The sequence below is a fragment of the Nilaparvata lugens genome, chromosome 1 (genome assembly GCF_014356525.2).
Source record: "Nilaparvata lugens isolate BPH chromosome 1, ASM1435652v1, whole genome shotgun sequence".
NCBI lineage: Eukaryota > Metazoa > Arthropoda > Insecta > Hemiptera > Delphacidae > Nilaparvata > Nilaparvata lugens.
Genome location: NC_052504.1, coordinates 85,866,043 through 85,886,812, shown reverse-complemented (window position 1 = coordinate 85,886,812; position 20,770 = coordinate 85,866,043). Strand labels below are relative to the sequence as shown.

At 34.5% G+C, this 20,770-nt stretch overlaps 1 protein-coding gene across 6 annotated transcripts; it reads left to right on the top strand.

The window, feature by feature from the left end:
• The first annotated feature begins 995 nt into the window (after positions 1–995).
• On the top strand, positions 996–20,443 carry LOC111044627 (facilitated trehalose transporter Tret1). 6 transcript variants are annotated; one of them, XM_022329824.2, is made up of 8 exons: positions 996–1,141; positions 2,786–2,964; positions 4,776–5,044; positions 7,421–7,731; positions 9,874–10,020; positions 11,063–11,260; positions 12,972–13,063; positions 19,894–20,222. In XM_022329824.2, the coding sequence occupies exons 2-8, from the start codon at positions 2,862–2,864 to the stop codon at positions 20,220–20,222; spliced, it is 1,449 nt and encodes a 482-aa protein (XP_022185516.1). In that variant the 5' UTR covers positions 996–1,141; positions 2,786–2,861. The 6 variants fall into 6 exon arrangements, with proteins under 6 accessions (XP_022185516.1, XP_022185512.1, XP_022185513.1 ...); XM_022329820.2 differs by lacking the exon at positions 19,894–20,222 and adding an exon at positions 15,593–17,640 and having other exon boundaries at positions 997–1,141; XM_022329821.2 differs by lacking the exon at positions 19,894–20,222 and adding an exon at positions 15,593–17,821 and having other exon boundaries at positions 1,133–1,422.
• Positions 20,444–20,770: the final 327 nt, after the last annotated feature.

Here is a 20,770-nt window from a genome sequence, read left to right as displayed (position 1 = left end):
CCCAAGCACCGCTCCTTGGCTCTCCTACCGAGAGTTGGAGGAGAGGAAGATAAGAAGCCAACTCCAAACCGCAGTTGGCTAAAGACTGAATAATTGCTCGTTGTCCCTGAGATCAAGCGTCTGATTTGATCCTCGTTCGCTTCAAAAATCTTAAGATTAATAATTTCCTTATAGCCAAGATTTTAATTTTCTTGACATCATAATTCTAACGGGACTTTTCAAACTCGCTCGGGAGGTATGAGTGGAAGTATACCAATTAGAACTCATGGGGAATATACTTTTCACATTGCCAGTCTCTTTCACTGATAACTTGGGTTGTGATTGTGAACTTTGTGATGACAGTTATAATTATAATAGTACGGTAGCCAACCACTAACTCCAATTTATTTTCTGTACTTTTCTGAAAGTGTCATAGCCCTTGAGATTAGGCTATCTCTTCTAAGAAAATGTAGACAAGGAGAAGAATACATTTTTTATTCGTTCAATATCTGCCCCGGCAAATTTCTAAGAAAATGTAGACAGAAGGAGAAGAATTAGGCTACATTTTTTCTTTCAATATCTGCCCCGACCAGTACAAATTTGAATCGCAATTTTTTTTAAAAGGTATGATAATTTGAATACAACCACAGAACGCGAGAAACATAACAGGTAAACTGCATTTAAAAATGAAAATTAATGCATATGGAAGATAATTCTAGGAAAGTAGTCAATTTGAAACAACTTGTGATGATAAATTTATTGTTAGTTTTCCTTTAGCTCAGGATTATGCATTTATTGCTGGTTTTCCCCCTAATTTTGTAAAATGTAGGTTGGTTGGATTTTATTCTTTTTCATGTTGTATTATAGCAGAAAGGAAATACATTTGATTTGATTTTTAGCTGATTTTCTTTAAAATCTCAACAATAACATAATATTGCATTACATAACAAAAGTGGTTTGATTTGAATTTGGTGTATGTTGGACACTGTACCACGTGACTGAACCACCGTGTAATCTGTTGGCCGAAATGAGAAGCAGCCCTGTCATTCCACAAGTTGTGAGGTTATGTACAACCATGTTTTGTTACGTAACCAGCAACTGAAAAGTAACTTCTCAAAGTTTCATTTATTCAGGGCCAGAATCTTGCATCGATATGTCAAAGGTGAGTCAATTTGTTTTGTATTGTCGTTCAATTTGAAGAGGGTGATTGCACTATCGCTGGGTTTGAAAGATAACGAGAAATCGTACAATTCCTTTATTATTTTGGTGTAGTGCTGCAGTAGATTAACTTAAAATGTTACTGCATAATTTAATTTACCGTACCGTGTTTTGATTGAAAGTTGTCAATCAAAACAAAGTTGCCAGCAATCTTCAAGTTCTCTTTATTTTTATAATTGAAAATTCGAATTGAAGTTTTTAAAAAGGTCTACTGTCTCATTTTTAGTAAGTTTGCCGGTATTAGCGTGCCGAAAGTTAAATTTTGCATTTTTATATTTAACTTGTGCTCTACATTGTTCAGTGTTATGTAACATCTTCTACCTGTAAAGATAGCATTGTAAAAGTCAAGATTTGTTTTTTAGAATTCACTTTGTATAATAAAATTGGATGCTTTCTAAAATATATATGTTTTATGTTTGTCAATGAGGCCTACCGTACATACGGTACTACAGAAAACTTACGGTATATGCCCCCCAAAAAATAATAAAAGATTATGTTTATAGTGAGGTCTACGTTATAATGGCAGTAGATAAAGATAGAAGAATAGCGATACCGATTCTCTGCATTAATTAATTATATTTCTCCACCGTCGAAAACATAATTGGCATCGTTGTGGACCTAGAAAAGGATAGTACCACCGGCTTTGTCGATTGATAAACTAGGATAGCAAAACCAAAGTTGATCAAATACTGTCATTATAACGTGGACCGCACTATACACTTGAACTTGATCATTCGTAGTCTTCAATAATAGATAATAGACTTATATAATCTCTGGTAATACTGATAACCAATATGGTCTTTATATTAATCCTTAATAGTTATTTTTAGGATAAATTGAGATTTAAACTGAGGGCCTTACCCAGCTATTAAATTACGCTAGGCCTACATGGGCATATTTAGAAATCAAGTTTGATTAATCCGCTTTCAACTTCAACTAAATTAAAACAGATTAATTAAAATGATAATGTGATACAGTATATCTACTCATAACTTGGGTTAGGCCTACTCAGCTTAATACCTATCTACTTATACTTGATATTTGTAGACAAGTTTTAATCAACAACAAAGAGCTAACACATATATTTCTTAGTCATAATTTTTTTCAGATGATAAGAAATACATTAATTAAATAATTGACTCAATAGGATATTTTGTCGCTGTTATTATCACAAAAGCCAAGATAAAAGCCGTTTTTAACCTGGCATGAACCGTATTGTATTGAAATTTCCTCCATATTAATATTCTAGTTTGTGACCAGTTCTAGTACCGTACAAACGTTTGGTCTTTATTTCTACTTTTATGTAAGTAATCTGATACTTTATAGAATATACCTTATTATACGATTAAGTTAATGTAATTAATTGTGATGAAAATTAACTATACTAGGTACTGTCAAGTAAATAGAATTTTTAAAATTCTATATTCTGATATCTAGGGCTACAGTTTTACGAAAATTTCAAGTATTAATATTAGTTGAAGATATTTCAGTTGTTTTACTGTTTTTACAATTCTCAATCATGTGGAATTATGAATGGAAAACTTATCTACAAAATCAATAACTTGTGAGTTTTTTTTGGATGTTACAGTTGATTTTACAAACTTTGATGGATCTGTCAGATTTGAATATAATCTGACAGTTGAGAAAACAGTCTCTCTAGAGACATGGGAAAAGCAGGATACAGTGCTGAGGAAATCTTGGAAAAAGTCCCGCTTTTGAGAAAAACCCTAACTCCAACATGGCCCCAACATTTGGCTGGTATTTCAGGTGAGTTTTCGAGATCAGTTAGTCAGAATAAATTCTTGAGCCTTTGGATAAGTTACAGTAACTCATTCTAATTTTTTTGCTATATAATTCTAAAGTTTGATAGAACATAAAATTTCACACCACATTTTGTAGATTTGTACACTGTGTACAAATCTAATGAATGTGGATATGTGACAAAAATAAAACTGCGTTTTTCAATTTGATAGAACATTATTTTATTAAAATTTTATAGTAATTAATTGCTCGAAATTAGAATAAGAATGAAATCGAATACACCGAAGAATCCACATCATTCAACATTTCTAGGATTAATTTCTTAAACTTGAATATTAAAAAACACTTTTGAAGTGAAAATGCACTTACTTTTGTAGTGACGATCGGTCCACGCACCACCTTGGTCATCTGAGTGAATTCCCACAGTCTGATGATGACCAACAACAGGTCGAAACGATCGTCACTACAAAATTAAGTGCATTTTCACTTCAAAAGTGTTTTTCAATATTCAAGTTTAACTTTAACAGTGAAAAAGTATGGATATACAACAGATGAATTTTTATTAGTATTGTTAATGTTCCATGGTAGCCTATGTGAGAACTGATCTCTAGACTTCAGATCTGTATACATTTAGGCACATATTACGTTAGAACACCAGTGAAACATCAGTGGTGTCCGTGTGGACACCAGAGAGACATCAGTGGTGTCACATCAGTGGATGGGCTGTTGACCCGAATCAGACACCAGCCTTAATAAGCACAGAACACGTACAAATATTCTAGAATATAGAGCAAAATATTTTATTTACTTTCATTGGGATAGTTATTAGTTTTGATTTCATGAACCAGTGCCATCCATTCCCTTTTTCTAAGGGTAAGATCATAGTGGAGCGGTGAAGATACAGTAGATAGATAGAAAGACTGCCTTCATTTTAACCTGGAGGGAGAATTTAGGCGCAGTTGGCCCTCTCCCCCTCTCAACCCTCCTCTACAGTTCTAAAGCATTTACATTACTACAACATGAATAAATAGTCTTATAAATAGAATCTAAAACAAAATGGAATCAATACTATCTTGATAAACAAATAAAAAACAATTTTGATTGATTTCGAAAGATATACACTGAAAATTTGGAAATAAATTTCAATCAATTCAAAGAATAAATAGTCTTCTTAATAGAATCTAAAACAAAATGGAATCAATACTATCTTGATAAACAAATAAAAAACAATTTTGATTGATTTCGAAAAATATACACTGAAAATTTGGAAATAAATTTCAATCAATTCAAAGAATGACTTGCGAAAACATTTAATCAGTAGCTGAGAATTTTGAAAATAATGCATGTATAATTATGGAACATATTGGAGCGCTGAAGGTAGTGTAGAAGGTAGAAGGGAGCTGAAACATTTTAGATACATGCATTATTTAAACACTCTCTGTTACATTCTTTATGATAAATACATTCTCCATTATAAAACTATCATTTTATTTGATATTACCATTATCAAACTATCATTTTTTCTTCTACGACTGATATTGATAGCTATATAGGCTATTGACTTCACTTCATATATTTTGCTTCACGAAAAAGAGCTACGTGGACTATTGGCTTGAGTTGACAGTGAAATTTGGAACATAAACACTCTATACCATGGGATATCTTCTTATGCTATCTTTTCTCTATACTAGGACGTATTTCAGCGTAGAGTATCGAATCGTAGCCAAAATACCCTAAAAGGGTACTTGATATATTCTATTGTGTTTGAATACTTTCAGCAGCCCTAAAAATAAAATTGACCTAACCTTACGTTACAGCGGGGCTGATGACAATGTCGATGGGCTTCGTGGCGGGTTGGTCGGCGTTCGCGACACCCTACCTGCGTGGCAAGGTTGCGCAATTGCCGTTCGCACCGGTCGACACTGCGCAGGTCTCGTGGATTGCGTCGATCGTGACCTTGGGCGCCCTGCTCGGCTGCCTGCCGTCCGGCTATGTGGCCGGTCGCCTAGGGCGCAAGGTCTACCTGCTCTCGCTCACCGTCCCCCTCGTCGCTGGATGGATGCTCATCATGCTCTCTGAGGGCCGGGTAATTACCGCAAAACTTACATACAAAAACATACATCTTAATGAGAATTTGAAAAATCAATGTACCCTTTTTTCAACTTTATTTTATTCAACTTTGTTGTAGTTTTGACACTATGATATCTTGTAAAAATCAGAATGTACCCTTTTTTCGACTTTATTTTATTTAATTTTTTTGTAGTTTTGACACTGTGTTACCTTGTAATACATATATTATATTTATTAATATAACACTCTTTTATTTCTCTCAACATAATCTTAAGAAATTGTGTGGTAGAGTACCTATATCCCCAACTCCGCCCCTAATAAAAAGGCAATTATTCAATTCTATTAATGTTTCGACTTATAATGTCATTTTCGACACTATAAGTCGAAACTTGTGAGAAATAAAATAGAGTTGAAAAGGGGGTACTTTGACTTCAATGTCATTTTTGACATTATAAGTCTAAACATGTTGCGAGAAATAGAATAAATTGGAGAAAAGCGTACTTTGATTTTTATTTTTTTTTCATAAGTATGAGTAGCCCTTACCAAGAAAGATAAGCTCAGTTTGTAAAGAATATCAATGTCTTTTGTATTCTCATCAATTTTTATGTAAAATCAACCGTTTTGTAGTAATCTTGAGTGAATATAAAAATGAGATTCTGAATAATTCAAAAACTTGAACTTATTAGAATTTATTGGGAACAAGTGGAAAACCCTTATTTTCAGCAATAATGACATTATTTTTAGCCGGGTGTGGGTCATCGTTAGTTTAAGGAAACTCAGTTTCGAAAGTGTTTTTAAACTCAATGTTTGATTCAAATTCATTTATTTGTCATAAAAGTGATTACAAATATTGATAAACAAAATATTATCAATTACAATATGGTCCTACCGGCAAAGTACAACTTGTGCGCCAGCAGTGAGTCCGAATAACTATAACAAACATATCAAAGGGAAAAGAAATATAGAGCTTAGTATAAACAACTCAACTTAATAGAACTACGAACTGATTATTTGTACTACTCAGTGGCGGCTCTTCAGGGACAGCAAGTACAGCCGGGCATACCAAGTTTTTAAAAATAAAAATATCAATACAATTATCTATTTGAAGAAGGAAAATAGTGCAATACGATTTCAAATATTGGTTTACTTAATAAAACATCCTTATATTTATTTGAGATCTCAGAATGTAGGTAAATTCAGTGAAAAAATATAATACAATATTGCTGGTACATTACTGCTTGCTAGGAACACTGCGAATGCATTTTGGTGGCAGCACTGTTCAAAAGATGACTATTGCTGCCAGGTACAGCCCAATGTCAATTCCGACTAGCTGGCAGCACCTGTGGCTTGGTTGCCATGACAACGGCTTGCTCGCTCCATAGCTTCAGTGTGACTAGAAATGATGACTCATAGCCCAGGTACTGCCCGCTTATCGTAGGTTGCCTCTTGGCTGCCCTGGGTCTATCCTCATTATTATAGGTATTCGCTTAGGTCGGTCATCTTAGTACACGTAGAGGACGTTCTCTTTTCATAGTTGTCCTATTTCCTCCTGTTTAGGTTATGTTAGATTGTTGGTGGCGACACGCGTGGTGACTGATGCTGTTGTGTTCTTAAAGCTATGAGTGTGAATATTGTATAACGTGAAACATGGAACCTGAGAACGATTTAGTTTGCTTGTTAATTGAAACACCGTTTTCTAAGTGGAAAGAAAAGGACAGAAAAGATTTGTTAGCTGTTGAAAAGCCTCAACCAATTTTTCATACTCAAAAATTGGCCGATGGAAGTGGTGCTGACCGAAGAAACTTCCAGCAATCATGGTATAAGAGTAACTCATGGTTATGTGGGAGCTATTATTTAAATAGACTATTTTGTTTCCGAATCAACAGACCACCAGTTTATATTATTTTTCTGGTATACGAGTATGATATCATATATATGAATTGATTCAGCCATCCGCGAGGGGGGGGGGTTATCTAATAACGGTAGGGGGTCAATTTGTTACTCAATATTGGGCTGTACCTACTTTTTCACCCTAGAGCCGCCACTGCTACTACAGTATAAGCTTGACGAAATACAAACTTTTTGAACTAAAAAATTGATGAACTGAAAACTTGACAAAATTTAACTGAAAACTTGACGAATTGAAATTTGCCTGTTGGGACTATCATATGTAATTCATTTCTTTACCACCCTAGGGCCGAATGTGAACATTCTCGTAAAGAAAACGTTTTCGGGCCTCCAGCTGAACTCGTCGGAAACTGATCTCTTTGATAGGCTCCTTTGATAGGCTCTTTGATAGTTTGATAGGCTCCTTATCAGGCCCGAAAACAGCTCATCAAATTCTAAGGATTTCAAAACATTGAAACTCTTACAGAACGATTACCAATTTCAGGTGTCCTGGATCTACCTGGGTAGATTCATGTGCGGCCTGGCGTTTGGCGGTGTAACGGTGACCGTGCCTCTCTACAACAACGAGATCGTGGAAGACCGGTTGCGCGGCAAGATCGGATCCTACTTCGACCTGATGCTGTCCCTGGGTCTGTTCCTGGTCTATGTGATCGGTGCCAACACCTCCTACTACCTGTTCTCTGTGATATGTTGTACATTCCCGCTCGCCTTCGTCTGTCTCTTCGTCTGGATGCCTGAGTCGCCCTACTTTCTAATCAGCAAGGGTCGCATTGACGAGGCTAAGGAAGCTATCAGGTGAGAGACTGTTTAGGCTCAACTCACACTTACGCGACTCGGGTCAAGAAGAGACTCAACTCTAGTCGAGAGCATGTGTTTTCAAATGGTGACAGTCGCGGAGAATAGAATCGACTGGTCTGAGTGTCACCAGCTCTCGACTAGAGTTGAGTCTCTTCTCGACCTGAGTCGCGTAAGTGTGAGTTGAGCCTTAGTGATAATTATTGAACGAAAATAAAAATCAATAGTTATTATTCATTAGCTTTATTTACATACCTAGGTAACATTATTCACATACATTGTATAAGGTGATTAAAAAGCCCCTCCATAGTGTAATATATACAAAAACACTCAATCACTCAAAAACAAGTATTTATAACAACAACAGGGTTTTAATTCATCAAACTTATGTGAACATCTATTAAATTAGATGTTTTAAGTGCCTTCCTTGTTTAGGGGGAGTAACTTGTCAAATGGGTTTCTTCTCGGGTGTCAAACAGAAGACAACCACGCAACTACTGCGGAGAGACTTTTTGATCACCCGGTCACAGTATACATGCAGTATGGAAACTAGGCTAGTACCTTTGACTATAGAAAGAAATTCTTTCTATAGTCAAAGCTATCGCAAAAATCCGCCATCTTGTTAGGAAGCGCTGCATTGTAATAGTATTGATGGTAGGTTCGGATCACTTTAATGATCCGGATCAATTGATCTCGTTCACTGCCACGAGCCAATCAGAAGACCAGGATTGGAACTTCCCAAGGTCACGTGACGTGTCTAGTATTTGCGCCATGTAAAAAGCATTGGTTAGATAGGCGTTTTATTGACAGTTTCCATTCTGTGACCCGGTAGCCTATATTCATTGGCGTTTTAATAGATGCAATATCTCATTTATTTCTTCTGAGATAGGTTGATTCCAGTAGTATTTATCAATCTTATCAATCCGTTTGTTTCATAGAAAATTTATACAATTGATAAGTTTTTATAATATACTAATATTAAGGCTGCAATAGCTCTGTCAGATAAGTCGCCCTTGATAGACTGATGTGGGGTTCTTACAGGAGAGTCGTGGGTTCGCATCCTGCCAAGCGGATGAATTTTAATCATGCCCATCGTCCTATGTGATTTGACATTTGATATAGCCTAGTTGTCATCTTCATGTCATTAACAGGAGCTCATTATGTGAGGATTATCAAGCAAAAGATTTTTTTTGTATTTTCCCTGCTCCTCTTAAGGTTTTTTTGCAACATAAATCAATAAATTAATCTTTTCACACAATTTGAATCTCTATTTTGTTTTTTAATGATTTTCTTTTGCTTTCTTTAATTTGCATCATCTCTTCAATAATTAAATACTAATTTCCTATTTTGATTACAGCCCAAAGATGTTTTTATTTTTTTCTCTCTTTTCTCTTTTTTCAGTCCATTCTATTGCTTTAGTAAAATAGTGTGTTAGACTCCCTCCAGTGGTCCGTAAGTTGCATCTTACGTGCTGGATTGTTTTTTTCTCAATAAGTAATATTAAATTTGGTTTGTGATTCGTTATTATTCAGTTTTGTATATTATAAACTTGTTTATTTGTTTTTGATATGCATGTATTTTACATTTTCTTGTATTGAGCTTATTGAGAATAAAAACTTCATCCATTCATTCAAAATAAAATAATAATTTACAATACAGTCGTGACTAATATGTGGGAATAGATTGTGTTTCAATTCAATATGTGAATAATTTCATAATCTTATTGAATATGCCAATTTTTTTTTCTTTCATTTTCTTGATCAGGTGCTAATTCGAAGGATATATTTATTATACATAATTTTTAAGAACTGCGTTATGCTCAAATGTTTCAATTTTATAACAACTAAGATGAATTATTGCATCACCACCAAATTCATTCTTATGTGATTGGACAATTCTTTAGTTCAAACTTCGTATTTTGTAGAGTTCCTAGAATAATTAGTTGTATTGTTATTGTTCATAAATGAGTTAGATTCACTTAGATCTAGAACAGCTTATACGTCTACATTAATAAAGAAATTTTATACGATTTTATTAATTTTATACTAAGAAAATATACGAACAGATTTTCTCTAGAACTCATATATTTGTACTCAATTGTTTTGGTTTGACTACAATTTGATGAAAAGTTTTTTATTTCAGATGGCTCAGACGAGGTATAACAGAGGAAGCTCTAGAAGTAGAAATAAATTTGATAAATTGTATTTTGCAACAATCTTCGTCATCACACACAAATAGCGTCAAATCTCTTGATTATGCTAAGCAGTCTTTAAATAAATTGAAAAATTGGTAAGTTGTACTTGTGTTGTAACACTCACAGTTTTTTCAGTAATTACCATAAATTTACTTGTTTGAACTATTTCAAATATGATGTGCTCACAAAAATTAGATGTTTTATTCGAGTGAAAAATGTTTTAATCACTACACAATAGTTTTTCATAAACTTGCTAGGAAAGCTATAGATCCAATGTTGTTTTTATTTACTACCTTTTTGCACTATTAATTCTCCAATCCATTCAACTGGAAAAATAATTGAACAAAATTTAATAAATAGCACATCTCTTCCAATATGATCACCTTGGCTTATTCATCAAATCTTTACCTATCTATTCTCTTCAAGATTATTCTGTTCATTTATTTACAATACAAATAAAACTGATGTTGGTAGACATTGGTATATGAAATAATATGGTAACCCTTATGCTATTTTTCTTCCAAATTTATAGGTGATGGATGACACAGTCCAAAATAGGGTTAGAATTCCACGTGTACAATCTTATTGTTTCCAATGAATTTCATTCTTGAATATTATATCCTATCAAGTAAATTGTATTTCCCTGTTCACAAGCTCACAATTACTTTTTGGTTTTTGTCTTTCAATTTAGTTTATTTTTCGAAAATGAGTCTTTTTTGTCATGTGAAAGTTGAATGAATGGACATAATGCATTCCAATTTCAAATTATTTTACAGAAATATAACATAAAAATCTGATGTTCTAGCTGATATAGTAATAACATAGAGAAACAATAGCATAAGTAGATATCCCATGGTATAGGGCGTTTATGTCGCAACTTTTACTGTTATCTCAAGCCGATTACTGTCGATTTTTACTGTTTTGACCGGGTAAGAGTGTATGAACGGCACAATATGAGATACTACCAGCGTCATAAAGCTCCACAGGAAAGAACTAAATGGACTATCAGCTTGAGATAACAGTAAAAGTTGCGACATAAACGCCCTATACCATGGGATATCTATGCTATTGTTTCTCTATGGCAATAGCTATTGGAATGATGACTTGATTTTATATACACTTCAAATTATGTTGCAGGAATATAACATCGAAAGCAATAGTGATGGCGATTGGTATGATGACTTTCCAGAGGATGAGTGGTGTGAGTGCAATCATGTACTACACTGTGGACATATTCCATGATGCCAACACGTCAATTTCGCCAGAAAATGCCACCATATTGGTGGGCCTGCTGGGTGTGATTGGATGTCTGATATCTGCATTACTGGTTGATAGGTGAGTCAATCAATCATTCAATTGATTCTATCATTTACACAAGCAAGATACAATACAAATATACAAATGAATACATGCAAAACAATAATAACAACAACAACAATAATAATAATAAGTTGTATGCTAAGTCATCAGACCATCTGCAAAATATGCTAAAGCTGGTTGCTGCCTTTAGTCAAAGCATCCACATGCAATTAGGTCTCGAAAAATGTGCTGTCTTGCATGTGGAAAAAGGTATCTCAAAGATGACGCAGGAAGAGATGCTTGCAATAAACAATGAGATAGCTTAACTAGGGAGAGGCCAGACTTACAAGTATTTAGGTTTCCAGCAGCATCTCAGAATCTCTAGGGTGGAAGTGTTTGGCAAGTTGGAGAGTGAATTCAGGAGGAGGCTGAGTAAAGTACTGAAGGCGAATTTGGCTTCAAAGCACCGTATAAAGGCAATCAATTCATGGGTTATTCCAGCCTTGACCTACAGTTTTAGTGTTTTGAAGTGGTCAGTTACTCGCCTTGATCAGATGGACCGGCTTGTCCGAACAATGATGTCCAAGAATCGAATTCATCACCCAAGAGCATCAATGAGCCGACTGTACTTACCTCGAAAATTTGGTGGTCGCGGTCTGCTGAATATATCAGATCTATGTGCAAATCAGGAGAAAAAGTTGAGGACCTACTTCAAGAATGCTGATTCCAACATTTTGATGGGCATTTGCCGCTTAGACAATGGTCACACTGCACTTGATCTGAGAAACCCCAGTGGACGCGAGGCCACCACTATTCAGTCCTTGAAGGCAGATTGGCAGCAGAAGGAGCTGCATGGGCGCTACTATGGTCTCCTCTACTCGGACCAAACAGATAAGGAGCTGTCAACCAGGTGGCTCACAGTTGGCAACTTGTTCCAGAGACAGAAGGCTTTGTGCTTGCCATACAGGACCAGGTGATAGCCACTAATGCCTATAGAAGACACATCATGGGTGATCTGAGCATAAGTGACAGATGCAGGTTGTGTGCTGCTGCTGTGGAAAGTATTCAGCATATCACCTCAGGGTGCTCAATATTGGCCCCCAGAGAGTACTTGAGGCGGCACAATAATGTTGCAAGAATAGTATATTCAGAATTGCAACTGAAGAATGGTATGATAAATGAAACTCCACCATACTATTCATATACACCACCTGCATTTGCTGAGAAAAACCATGTCAAGATCTATTGGGATGCTCAGATGATCACTGATAGGCAGGTCCTATATAACAAGCCTGATTTCCTCTTGATGGACATGTTGAGAAAGGAGGCTATCATAATTGATGTTGCGGTGCCAGCTGATGAGAATGCTCAAAAGACCCGTGGAGAGAAACTCAGGAAATATCAGGAACTCGCATACGAACTAAAAGATATGTATGGCTTGCACAAGGTAAAAATATTGCCAATTATTGTAACTGTGGGTGAGCTGATACCAATAACAACAGTGGAATGCTGCAAAATGATTGACGTTTCAGACAATCTAGTAGATAAGATGCAAAAATCAGTTCTTCTAGATACGACACGTATAGTACGTCAAACACTGCAATGTACCTGGTAGTTGATGTAGGCTGATGAGAACAATCTGAATAATAGAGAAGAATAGGAGGTTGCATGTAAATGCCCCTCTTATTTGTATAATCCGCAAAAGCGTGAATAATAATTAAATAATAATAATATTATACATTTTCAGGATTGGAAGACGAGTGTTACTGATCTATTCCGGTTTCATCATGGCTTTGGGATATACGTTCATGGCAGCTTACTTCATGGCCGTTCATTATGGTAAATATGCATTCCATTTCTCTATTTTCCAGCCTGTTCACCTCTCATTTATTTTTAAGGTGATTGTTCTGCTTTTAAGATTTTTTTTTAATTTCTCAAAACTATAAAAAACTTAGTACTTGAAAGAGGGCTTTTATTTCTCAAAACTATTTATAAACATTCAGTACTTGAAAGAGGGCTTTTTGGTTTGGTGAAATCACTCGCATGGCATTATGGATGTGTTTTTTCTCTTGTAAATTAATTAATCTGTGAATTGCTTGTAACTGACCACTCTAGCTATATGGTTTGATGGGTGATCAGTATAGCCACTACTTCCTGCAATATTTAAATTATTCAAAACCTGGTGGTTCGGAATGCATTTAAAATAACAAATCCACTAATAATAATAATAATAATAATAATAATATCGAGTGAACTGGATGGATCAGGTCCGGTGTCAGAGTTTTCAGGTCGCAACTGATCAATTTCAGGGCCTCTGACATGACCTAACGACTACTTTTTAGGCAGCCGGGACCGACGTTAACGTGTCCATCCGAAAAAAATCAACTGTAATCTTGATATTCCGGCTCAATTGATATCCAATCCAAAACGGGGTTTCCACCAATAAAATCGATAAGATTTATCACTATTTAGCATGAATAGATTATAAGGAAGTTCTATAACTGAAGCATTAAATATATTAGGTTACTGTACTATTTTTAATCGAATTGTTAAGTGACATTTTTTGTAGGAGGCTGCAATTTTTCTTCTAATATCGAATTTGGCTGTTTTATTATAAGCTGTTTGCTTAAATTTATTTGAGCACTTAAGAGGAATTTCTCCATATACTTGCTAGGTATTTTGGTGTAAGTTGTATTTTTGTTTATGAAAAAATAAAGACAATTTAAACCTCAATTATTTTGAGATGAGTATTTTTACATCATGCATAGCTCGTTAGTCGCAAATTGATCTGCAATGGAATGAAATACTATACTTCTTATATTTATTAATGTTGCTAGTGTTGTTGACAAGAGTACTCGAAATGTAAAACTGTGTACTGTAAAAAATATTGTACATAAAGTAGATTGTAGATTCAATTTTTCAATCGTTAAACATGGTGGATTTTTCTGTCAATTAAATAATACACTGTACTCCTAATTATGTTTATTTCACAAAATAATACACTGTACTCCTAATTATGTTCATTTTACAATGTTAGTAGGTAAAAACTTGCTCATTAGCCTAAATACATGTGAAATAGAATATGTTTTATTTCTGCAGACAACAGTTAAATACTAGTACTTCTGTGAACAGTAGACCTCACGCAGTATTCTCATCCACAAGTACCTGATTGAAACTATAGACCTTATGGAAATATAGCAATAGACTGGCTTCTCCACACATCTGTGTAATCACTTGTCAGCTGATTTATGATGAATAATTATTCTACAGTCTGATTTTTACTCTAATATTGGCGTATGAAGGAGGCTCCTTTTTCCTTTTATATTATCCTTGAAATGAAAAATTTCCAATAACCTTGTATATACGTCGACGCGCAATTAAAAAAGGAACATACCTGTCAAATTTTATGAAAATCTATTACCGCGTTTCGCCGTAAATGCGCAACATATAAACATTTAAACATTCAAACATTTAAACATTAAGAGAAATGCCAAACCGTCGACTTGAATCTTAGACCTCACTTCGCTCGGTCAATAATAGTTGAATTCAACAAATTTGACTAATTCAATACGATTATTAGGCCTACTTTGACTATTATTTTATGCATCGCTACTGTAATCGTGAATCTATGAATAAATGAATAAACACAGCACACTCTATCCTGTTTTGACATGACACAACACATCATTCTCAACCCAACTGAAAATGAACTTACACAAAAGAACTCAACTAAACTCAAACAAACTAGATTGGCTCAAAACAACTCATCTCCGATTTGAAATAAGTTGGGTTAGGTGAGTTGAGTTTTTGCAACTAGTTGTGATACTGTTACATTCATGTTTTAATTCTTCTAAAATTGAAATTTCTAGCTCATATATATATTTTTTTGACGAAAACTCAACTTTAACTTTTTACAGTAGGAACATAACCTATTTTTTGGATATGTTATTATCAAAATTTGGGAATGGAATAGTTTTGGGCCAAGCCTGTTCCTCCTTCCCAATCATATTTATATGATTTGTGATTGTATCTACAAATAAATGAAAAAAAAATTGATAAAAATCTTTATCATACAAGTTTCAATAAATATTCTGTTCCGGGCGCATAATAGCCGGTTGAATTTCAATCTTGATTAATTTCACGAGAACCAATCAGAGAAGCCTCCATTTCGGAAAAGTCTTCTCTGATTGGTTCTGGTGAAATTAATTAAGATTAAAATTTAATCAGTATTAAATACAAAATATACGTGTTTGTCAATTGTCACCTTATTCGGCCTCCTCTAAGAAATGTCGGCAACAAATTGTCCATAGTGAGTAAGGACATCTCCATCCGTCCAGCTGCCGTGTGACGAGTGTGTTACTTTTGCAGGTTACCAGATGGACTACCAGATGCGGTGCATTCCGCTGTTGGCCGTCTGCCTGGTGGTGCTGTTCTTCACGATCGGCCTGGGCCCGGTGCCCTGGTTCATGATCCCCGAGCTGCTCCCCGAGGACGTCAAGGGTATGGCTCTGTCGGCCACCGTCGCCTACAAGTGGGTCATCACCTTCCTCGTCATCAAGATGTTCCCGGTGATGGTGGTCGAGGTCGGCTATGCCATCACTTACGCCCTAATGGCCGCCGTTTGTGCATCAGGCCTCCTCTTCTTTGAGCACTGCATCCCCGAGACCAAGAACATGAGTCCGTTCGAGATACACGACGAGATCGCCTACTACCTCAATTTCGGACGCCACAACGTTCGGTCCAAGTACACCGAGATACTCAACAGTCCCGAGAGTGAGGCCAAGTACACTCGTAATGTCACCACTGTGTATGGTTGACGCTAAACTGAACAATTCCCCACTTTTTTATACTACATGTCAGTAGTATTGTAAACAGTACTGTTTGTATTGTAAACAGTATTAAACAGTACTGTGTAGTGTTTATCTGTATATCGATGATAAAAAACTGAAAATAACTGGATAATCGGATAAGTTTTTTAACATGGCAGAACTGTTGATTGAAAACTGATATTGTCTAAACAATCTAGAGAATTCAATAATTATTTTGTACAACATGGTAGAACTGTAAATTGTAAGCTGGTAATAACTGAACAATTCTATCATTTTTGTACAAATTTTTGTACCTTATAATAAGTGAAGAATTGGATTTTTTTGTAAAGCATAGCATAACAGAAATTGATCTGAGTATTTAATGGAAAAACTGCTATTAATGGAAGAACTCACCGGTTTATTCTTTTGTACAACTTTTTGTACAAAATCATATTTTTATGGGAAAATAGCAACATATAACTATTTGAAAACATTAAAACCTTATCGTTGTATAATTGAAATAATAATCAGGACACTCTCAAATCCAAGCCATCTCTCCACAAAAAGTGATTTAAATTGTATTTCATCAATTAACAGAGTTACAAATCATGATTTACAATTTTGTCCAATGAAAAATCCTTCCAGATATAATTTATAATTCCAACATTATAATTAAATAATTAATAATTACGATATAAGTTTACATTCTCAACAAGCACACACATCACATTAGAGTAGTATCAGTAGTACAAGTGAAATAGTTCTCATCCAAGACTGTACAAAGTAGTATCTACAATTTTTAAGATGGTGCTGTATATTTGTATATTTTTATTATTTCGAAAGAGAAAAAGAAAATATAGCCTTCGTTTCCATTTTAGGGCATAACTTGTTTCCGTTGGAACAGTAGTTATTCATGAGGATGATTTTCTTATAATCGTATTTGATTGTACCCCACAGTAAATGTAATAACAGTTTTGTTCGAAATAGCTTGCTTGATATAACTTGGTCCAAAATAAAGCATCACCTATATATTTCATATTATTAGCTAGATATGGATAGATTTGATTGAAACATTCTCTATGATGATTACTTCAGTATAATTCAAGGAATTACATTGTATGCAAATTTCATTAAATTTCCGGTGTTTTTCATCAATTTGGTATTTTTGCTTCTTTTCTGTGAATAATTTCAAAGTAAAAACTGAGATTAAATTTTCTCAGATTGATTATTGTAGATGTTTAAAAAGTATTTATATTTTTAAGGGTCGCAGTATATTAATCTATATTCTTAGAACTTCGGAATTGGTTGCAGTAGCCTATAATCGGCATTTTTGGCCTATATAGATTTTTGGGATTAGTGCAATTTTTTTACTGGTTTATTGCATTGTATATGCCATTTTATAAAAGTGAGGAAAATCATAATACTTTTTAAGAATATTTTAATGTATGAAATATCTGAGTATTTTGTATTTTGAATAATATTTGTTAGCTTTGATCACGGCCTCCATAATTGTAAAATATTTCTTAATCTTAGAAACAACAACTCTAAATTGTAGCGATTTTTCGTGGCTTTGCCATATTAAATAAATTGTGTGATATTGAATCTGTATTCACGTTTTTCATGACTATAAAAATAAATTTTAGGATATAAATATTATGAACTAACAACAAATATTTTATACTCGTTTTAATTGTGTTTCATAGTAAACTATGATCGTTTATTTTAAAAATTGTTTATTATTTTGTATAACAAACCATGTGATGGCATTGAATAAACTTTATCAATTTTATTCTGGAGAACTTTTTCTTGGGTGTAGGGGTCTTGTAAAAAGAAAATAATATATTTTCCATGGCATGTCTTGACACCTATGCATGAATCTTTGCACTGATCATCACAATGTTTCATAAAACTACACTGTTTTTTCAACTTGAAAGATTCTTAATTGAATATTGAACTAATTCTGTATCGAAAAATTCAATAGTCTTGATACACTTTTTTGCATTAAAATATATAGAAGAATGCTTTTAGAATATTGTGAAGGGTTGAAATGAGAAATTTGTCTTAACTGAGTATATTTTGAAATCAAAAGAAATTTATTCACACTAGCCAAGCGGCTCCGCTGCCGCCTCGTGCCTTTTTGAAGGTTTATCCACATCAGAAAAAAGTAGCCGATGCGGCTATGGCTGACTCTTCAAACCTCAATTAGGTTTCCTTATAACATTTTTTACTTTCCTTGCCCTATTACCATAGGTAAGGAAAGTATTGTTTTCAGAAAAAAATAAGGTAGCCCAATTTCCAAACCTCTATATGTTTCAAGGTCCCCTGAGTCCAAAAAAGTGGTTTTTGGGTATTGGTCTGTATATGTGTGTGTGTGTGTATGTGCGTCTGTGTACACGATATCTCATCTCTCAATTAACGCAATGACTTTAAATTTGGAACTTGAGGTCCTTACACTTTAAGGATCCGACACGAACAATTTCTATTAAATACAATACAAATACATGGCGGCTAAAATGTCAAAAATGGTGTCAAAACAGGGTTTTTCACGATTTTCTCAAAAACGGCTCCAACGATTTTAATCAAATTTATACTTATAATAGTCATTGATAAGCTCTATCAACTGCCATTCCCATATCTGTAAAAATTTCAGGATCTCCGCCCCATCTATGCAAAGTTTGATTTTAGATTCCCAATTATCAGGCTTCAGATACAATTTAAACAAAAACTTTCAAGTGGAAAAGATTGAGCATGGAAATCTCTACAATTAATGTTCAGTAACATTTTCACCTAAAATTGATAATAAGCTCGGAATTCGAGAAAATGTGATTATTCATTTGCAAACTGTTGATTCAATTGAATCATTCACTATGAAGAGATAGCAGATACCAGTGTGTGTTCAACTGTTATTGTCCTGTCACCAGCTGGCTCAGATCTTGGAATAATAGGCTTGAGAAGCGTGTTAACACTAGCGTCAGGTGATAAATTTTCCTAACGGCAAGGAAAGTTGTGTGAGTGCGCCACACTAGATTTTTGAAGTATGCAACATGTCTTGTCTGTCTGGTGTAGGTGGTTATTAATGAAGCTTGAAAAATACAATTTATCAGGCCTGGTAATTAGAATTCAAGGACCTAATTAGAATTTTATTGGAGGTTGCTAATACCAACTTGCCTCTCAATCACAATGATTCATATCAGATTACATTATTCTATTAAATAGATGAATTGCATAATATAATTTTATTTAATAATTAAATTGCACTTTATTTAATAAATTCATTTAATAAACAACAATTTTTATTTTCTCCCTCCATTATTTTTTATTTATTCATCATTTACAATGAACTTAAGGACAAAGAAACAGACTACAGTCCAAAACTTCTTTTCATCCCAATTTCATAAAATAAATTGTCCAAATAAAGGTTATGTGCGACTTTTCAATTCTTCGCTAACTTCTTCCACATTAAAACAAAACACAAACACTTGAAAAGAGTTATCTTTATTATTATAATGTAGGCCTACACCCTTTCAATGATTTTTTTCTGTACCTACTGTAATCTTGTATATCAATACTGATATTGATAAGATATCAATATCCTAATCATGTAGGATATACTTTTAGTTATGCCTAGTCTCTTCTCTCGTACTTATCGATTTTTTATAGTTGATGAATAGTCCCATAGTAGGCCTACCCTTTTCTTTTATAATTTTTTTATCGATTTTTTATATTTTGATCAACATCATCTCTAACTTTATCCTTCTTCTCCAAAGTCCATTAAAATTCAAATTGTATCTCGATTATTGAGTTAATTTATGATACATTTTCTAGTCAACTAACAATCGATTGACTGGGAACTGTTAACAGGACAAACCATGTATTACTGGATGCCGGTTGCCGTGATACCTGTGATGCTGGCCTTCTTCCGACTGGGTCTTGGTCCCATACCTTGGTTCATGTCAATGGAGCTGATACCAGAGGACTCCAAGCCTTGGGCACAGCCTTTCATTGTGTCTTACAATTGGATCCTGACGTTCATCGTGGTGAAGGAGTATCCGCTCCTCATCGAAGACTTCGGATATCCAACCACGTTCCTCATTTTGTCCTTCATTAATGCGGCTGGTATTCTATTCTCCTATCTGGTTGTGCCGGAAACCCGGAATAAGTCTCACCAAGAGATACAGGGTGCTCTGTAGTTATTGATTTTGTTCATTTTCATTTAAGTGGAGGTGACTTTGTGACAATACTCAGTTTGGCATTAAAATGAAAACCGTTTTGATCAGAAACAAGATAAGCCCTAAATAATTGACCGAGCGAAGTGAGGTCTAAGATTCAAGTCGACGGTTTGGCATTTCTCTTAATGTTTAAATGTTTGAATGTTTTTATGTTGCACATTTACGGCGAAACGCGGTAATAGATTTTCATGAAATTTGACAGGTATGTTCCTTTTTTAATTGTGCGTCGACGTATATACAAGGTTTTTGGAAATTGTGCATTTCAAGGATAATATAAAAGGAAAAATTAGACTGTAGAATTATTCATCATAAATTAGCTGTCTAGTGGACTATAATACTACCCGTTCAAAAACATCGAACATCTTGAAAATGTATCTTTCCATCAACGTTAGTAGACAGTTGACTATAATACTACCCGTTCAAAAACATGGAACATCTTGAAAATGTATCTTTCCATCAACGTTGTAGACAGTTGCAGCAATACCTACTATTACTTACTAAGTAATAGT

What these genes read in the sequence shown, in the direction of transcription:
- LOC111044627 (XM_022329821.2), top strand. Translation starts at nt 2,862, where the DNA reads ATGGGAAAAGCAGGATACAGTGCTGAGGAAATCTTGGAAAAAGTCCCG. An exon ending in TCATGCTCTCTGAGGGCCGG is followed by an intron (nt 5,045 to 7,420) that starts GTAATTACCGCA and finishes TACCAATTTCAG; the next exon opens with GTGTCCTGGATCTACCTGGG. An exon ending in GAGGCTAAGGAAGCTATCAG is followed by an intron (nt 7,732 to 9,873) that starts GTGAGAGACTGT and finishes TTTTTATTTCAG; the next exon opens with ATGGCTCAGACGAGGTATAA.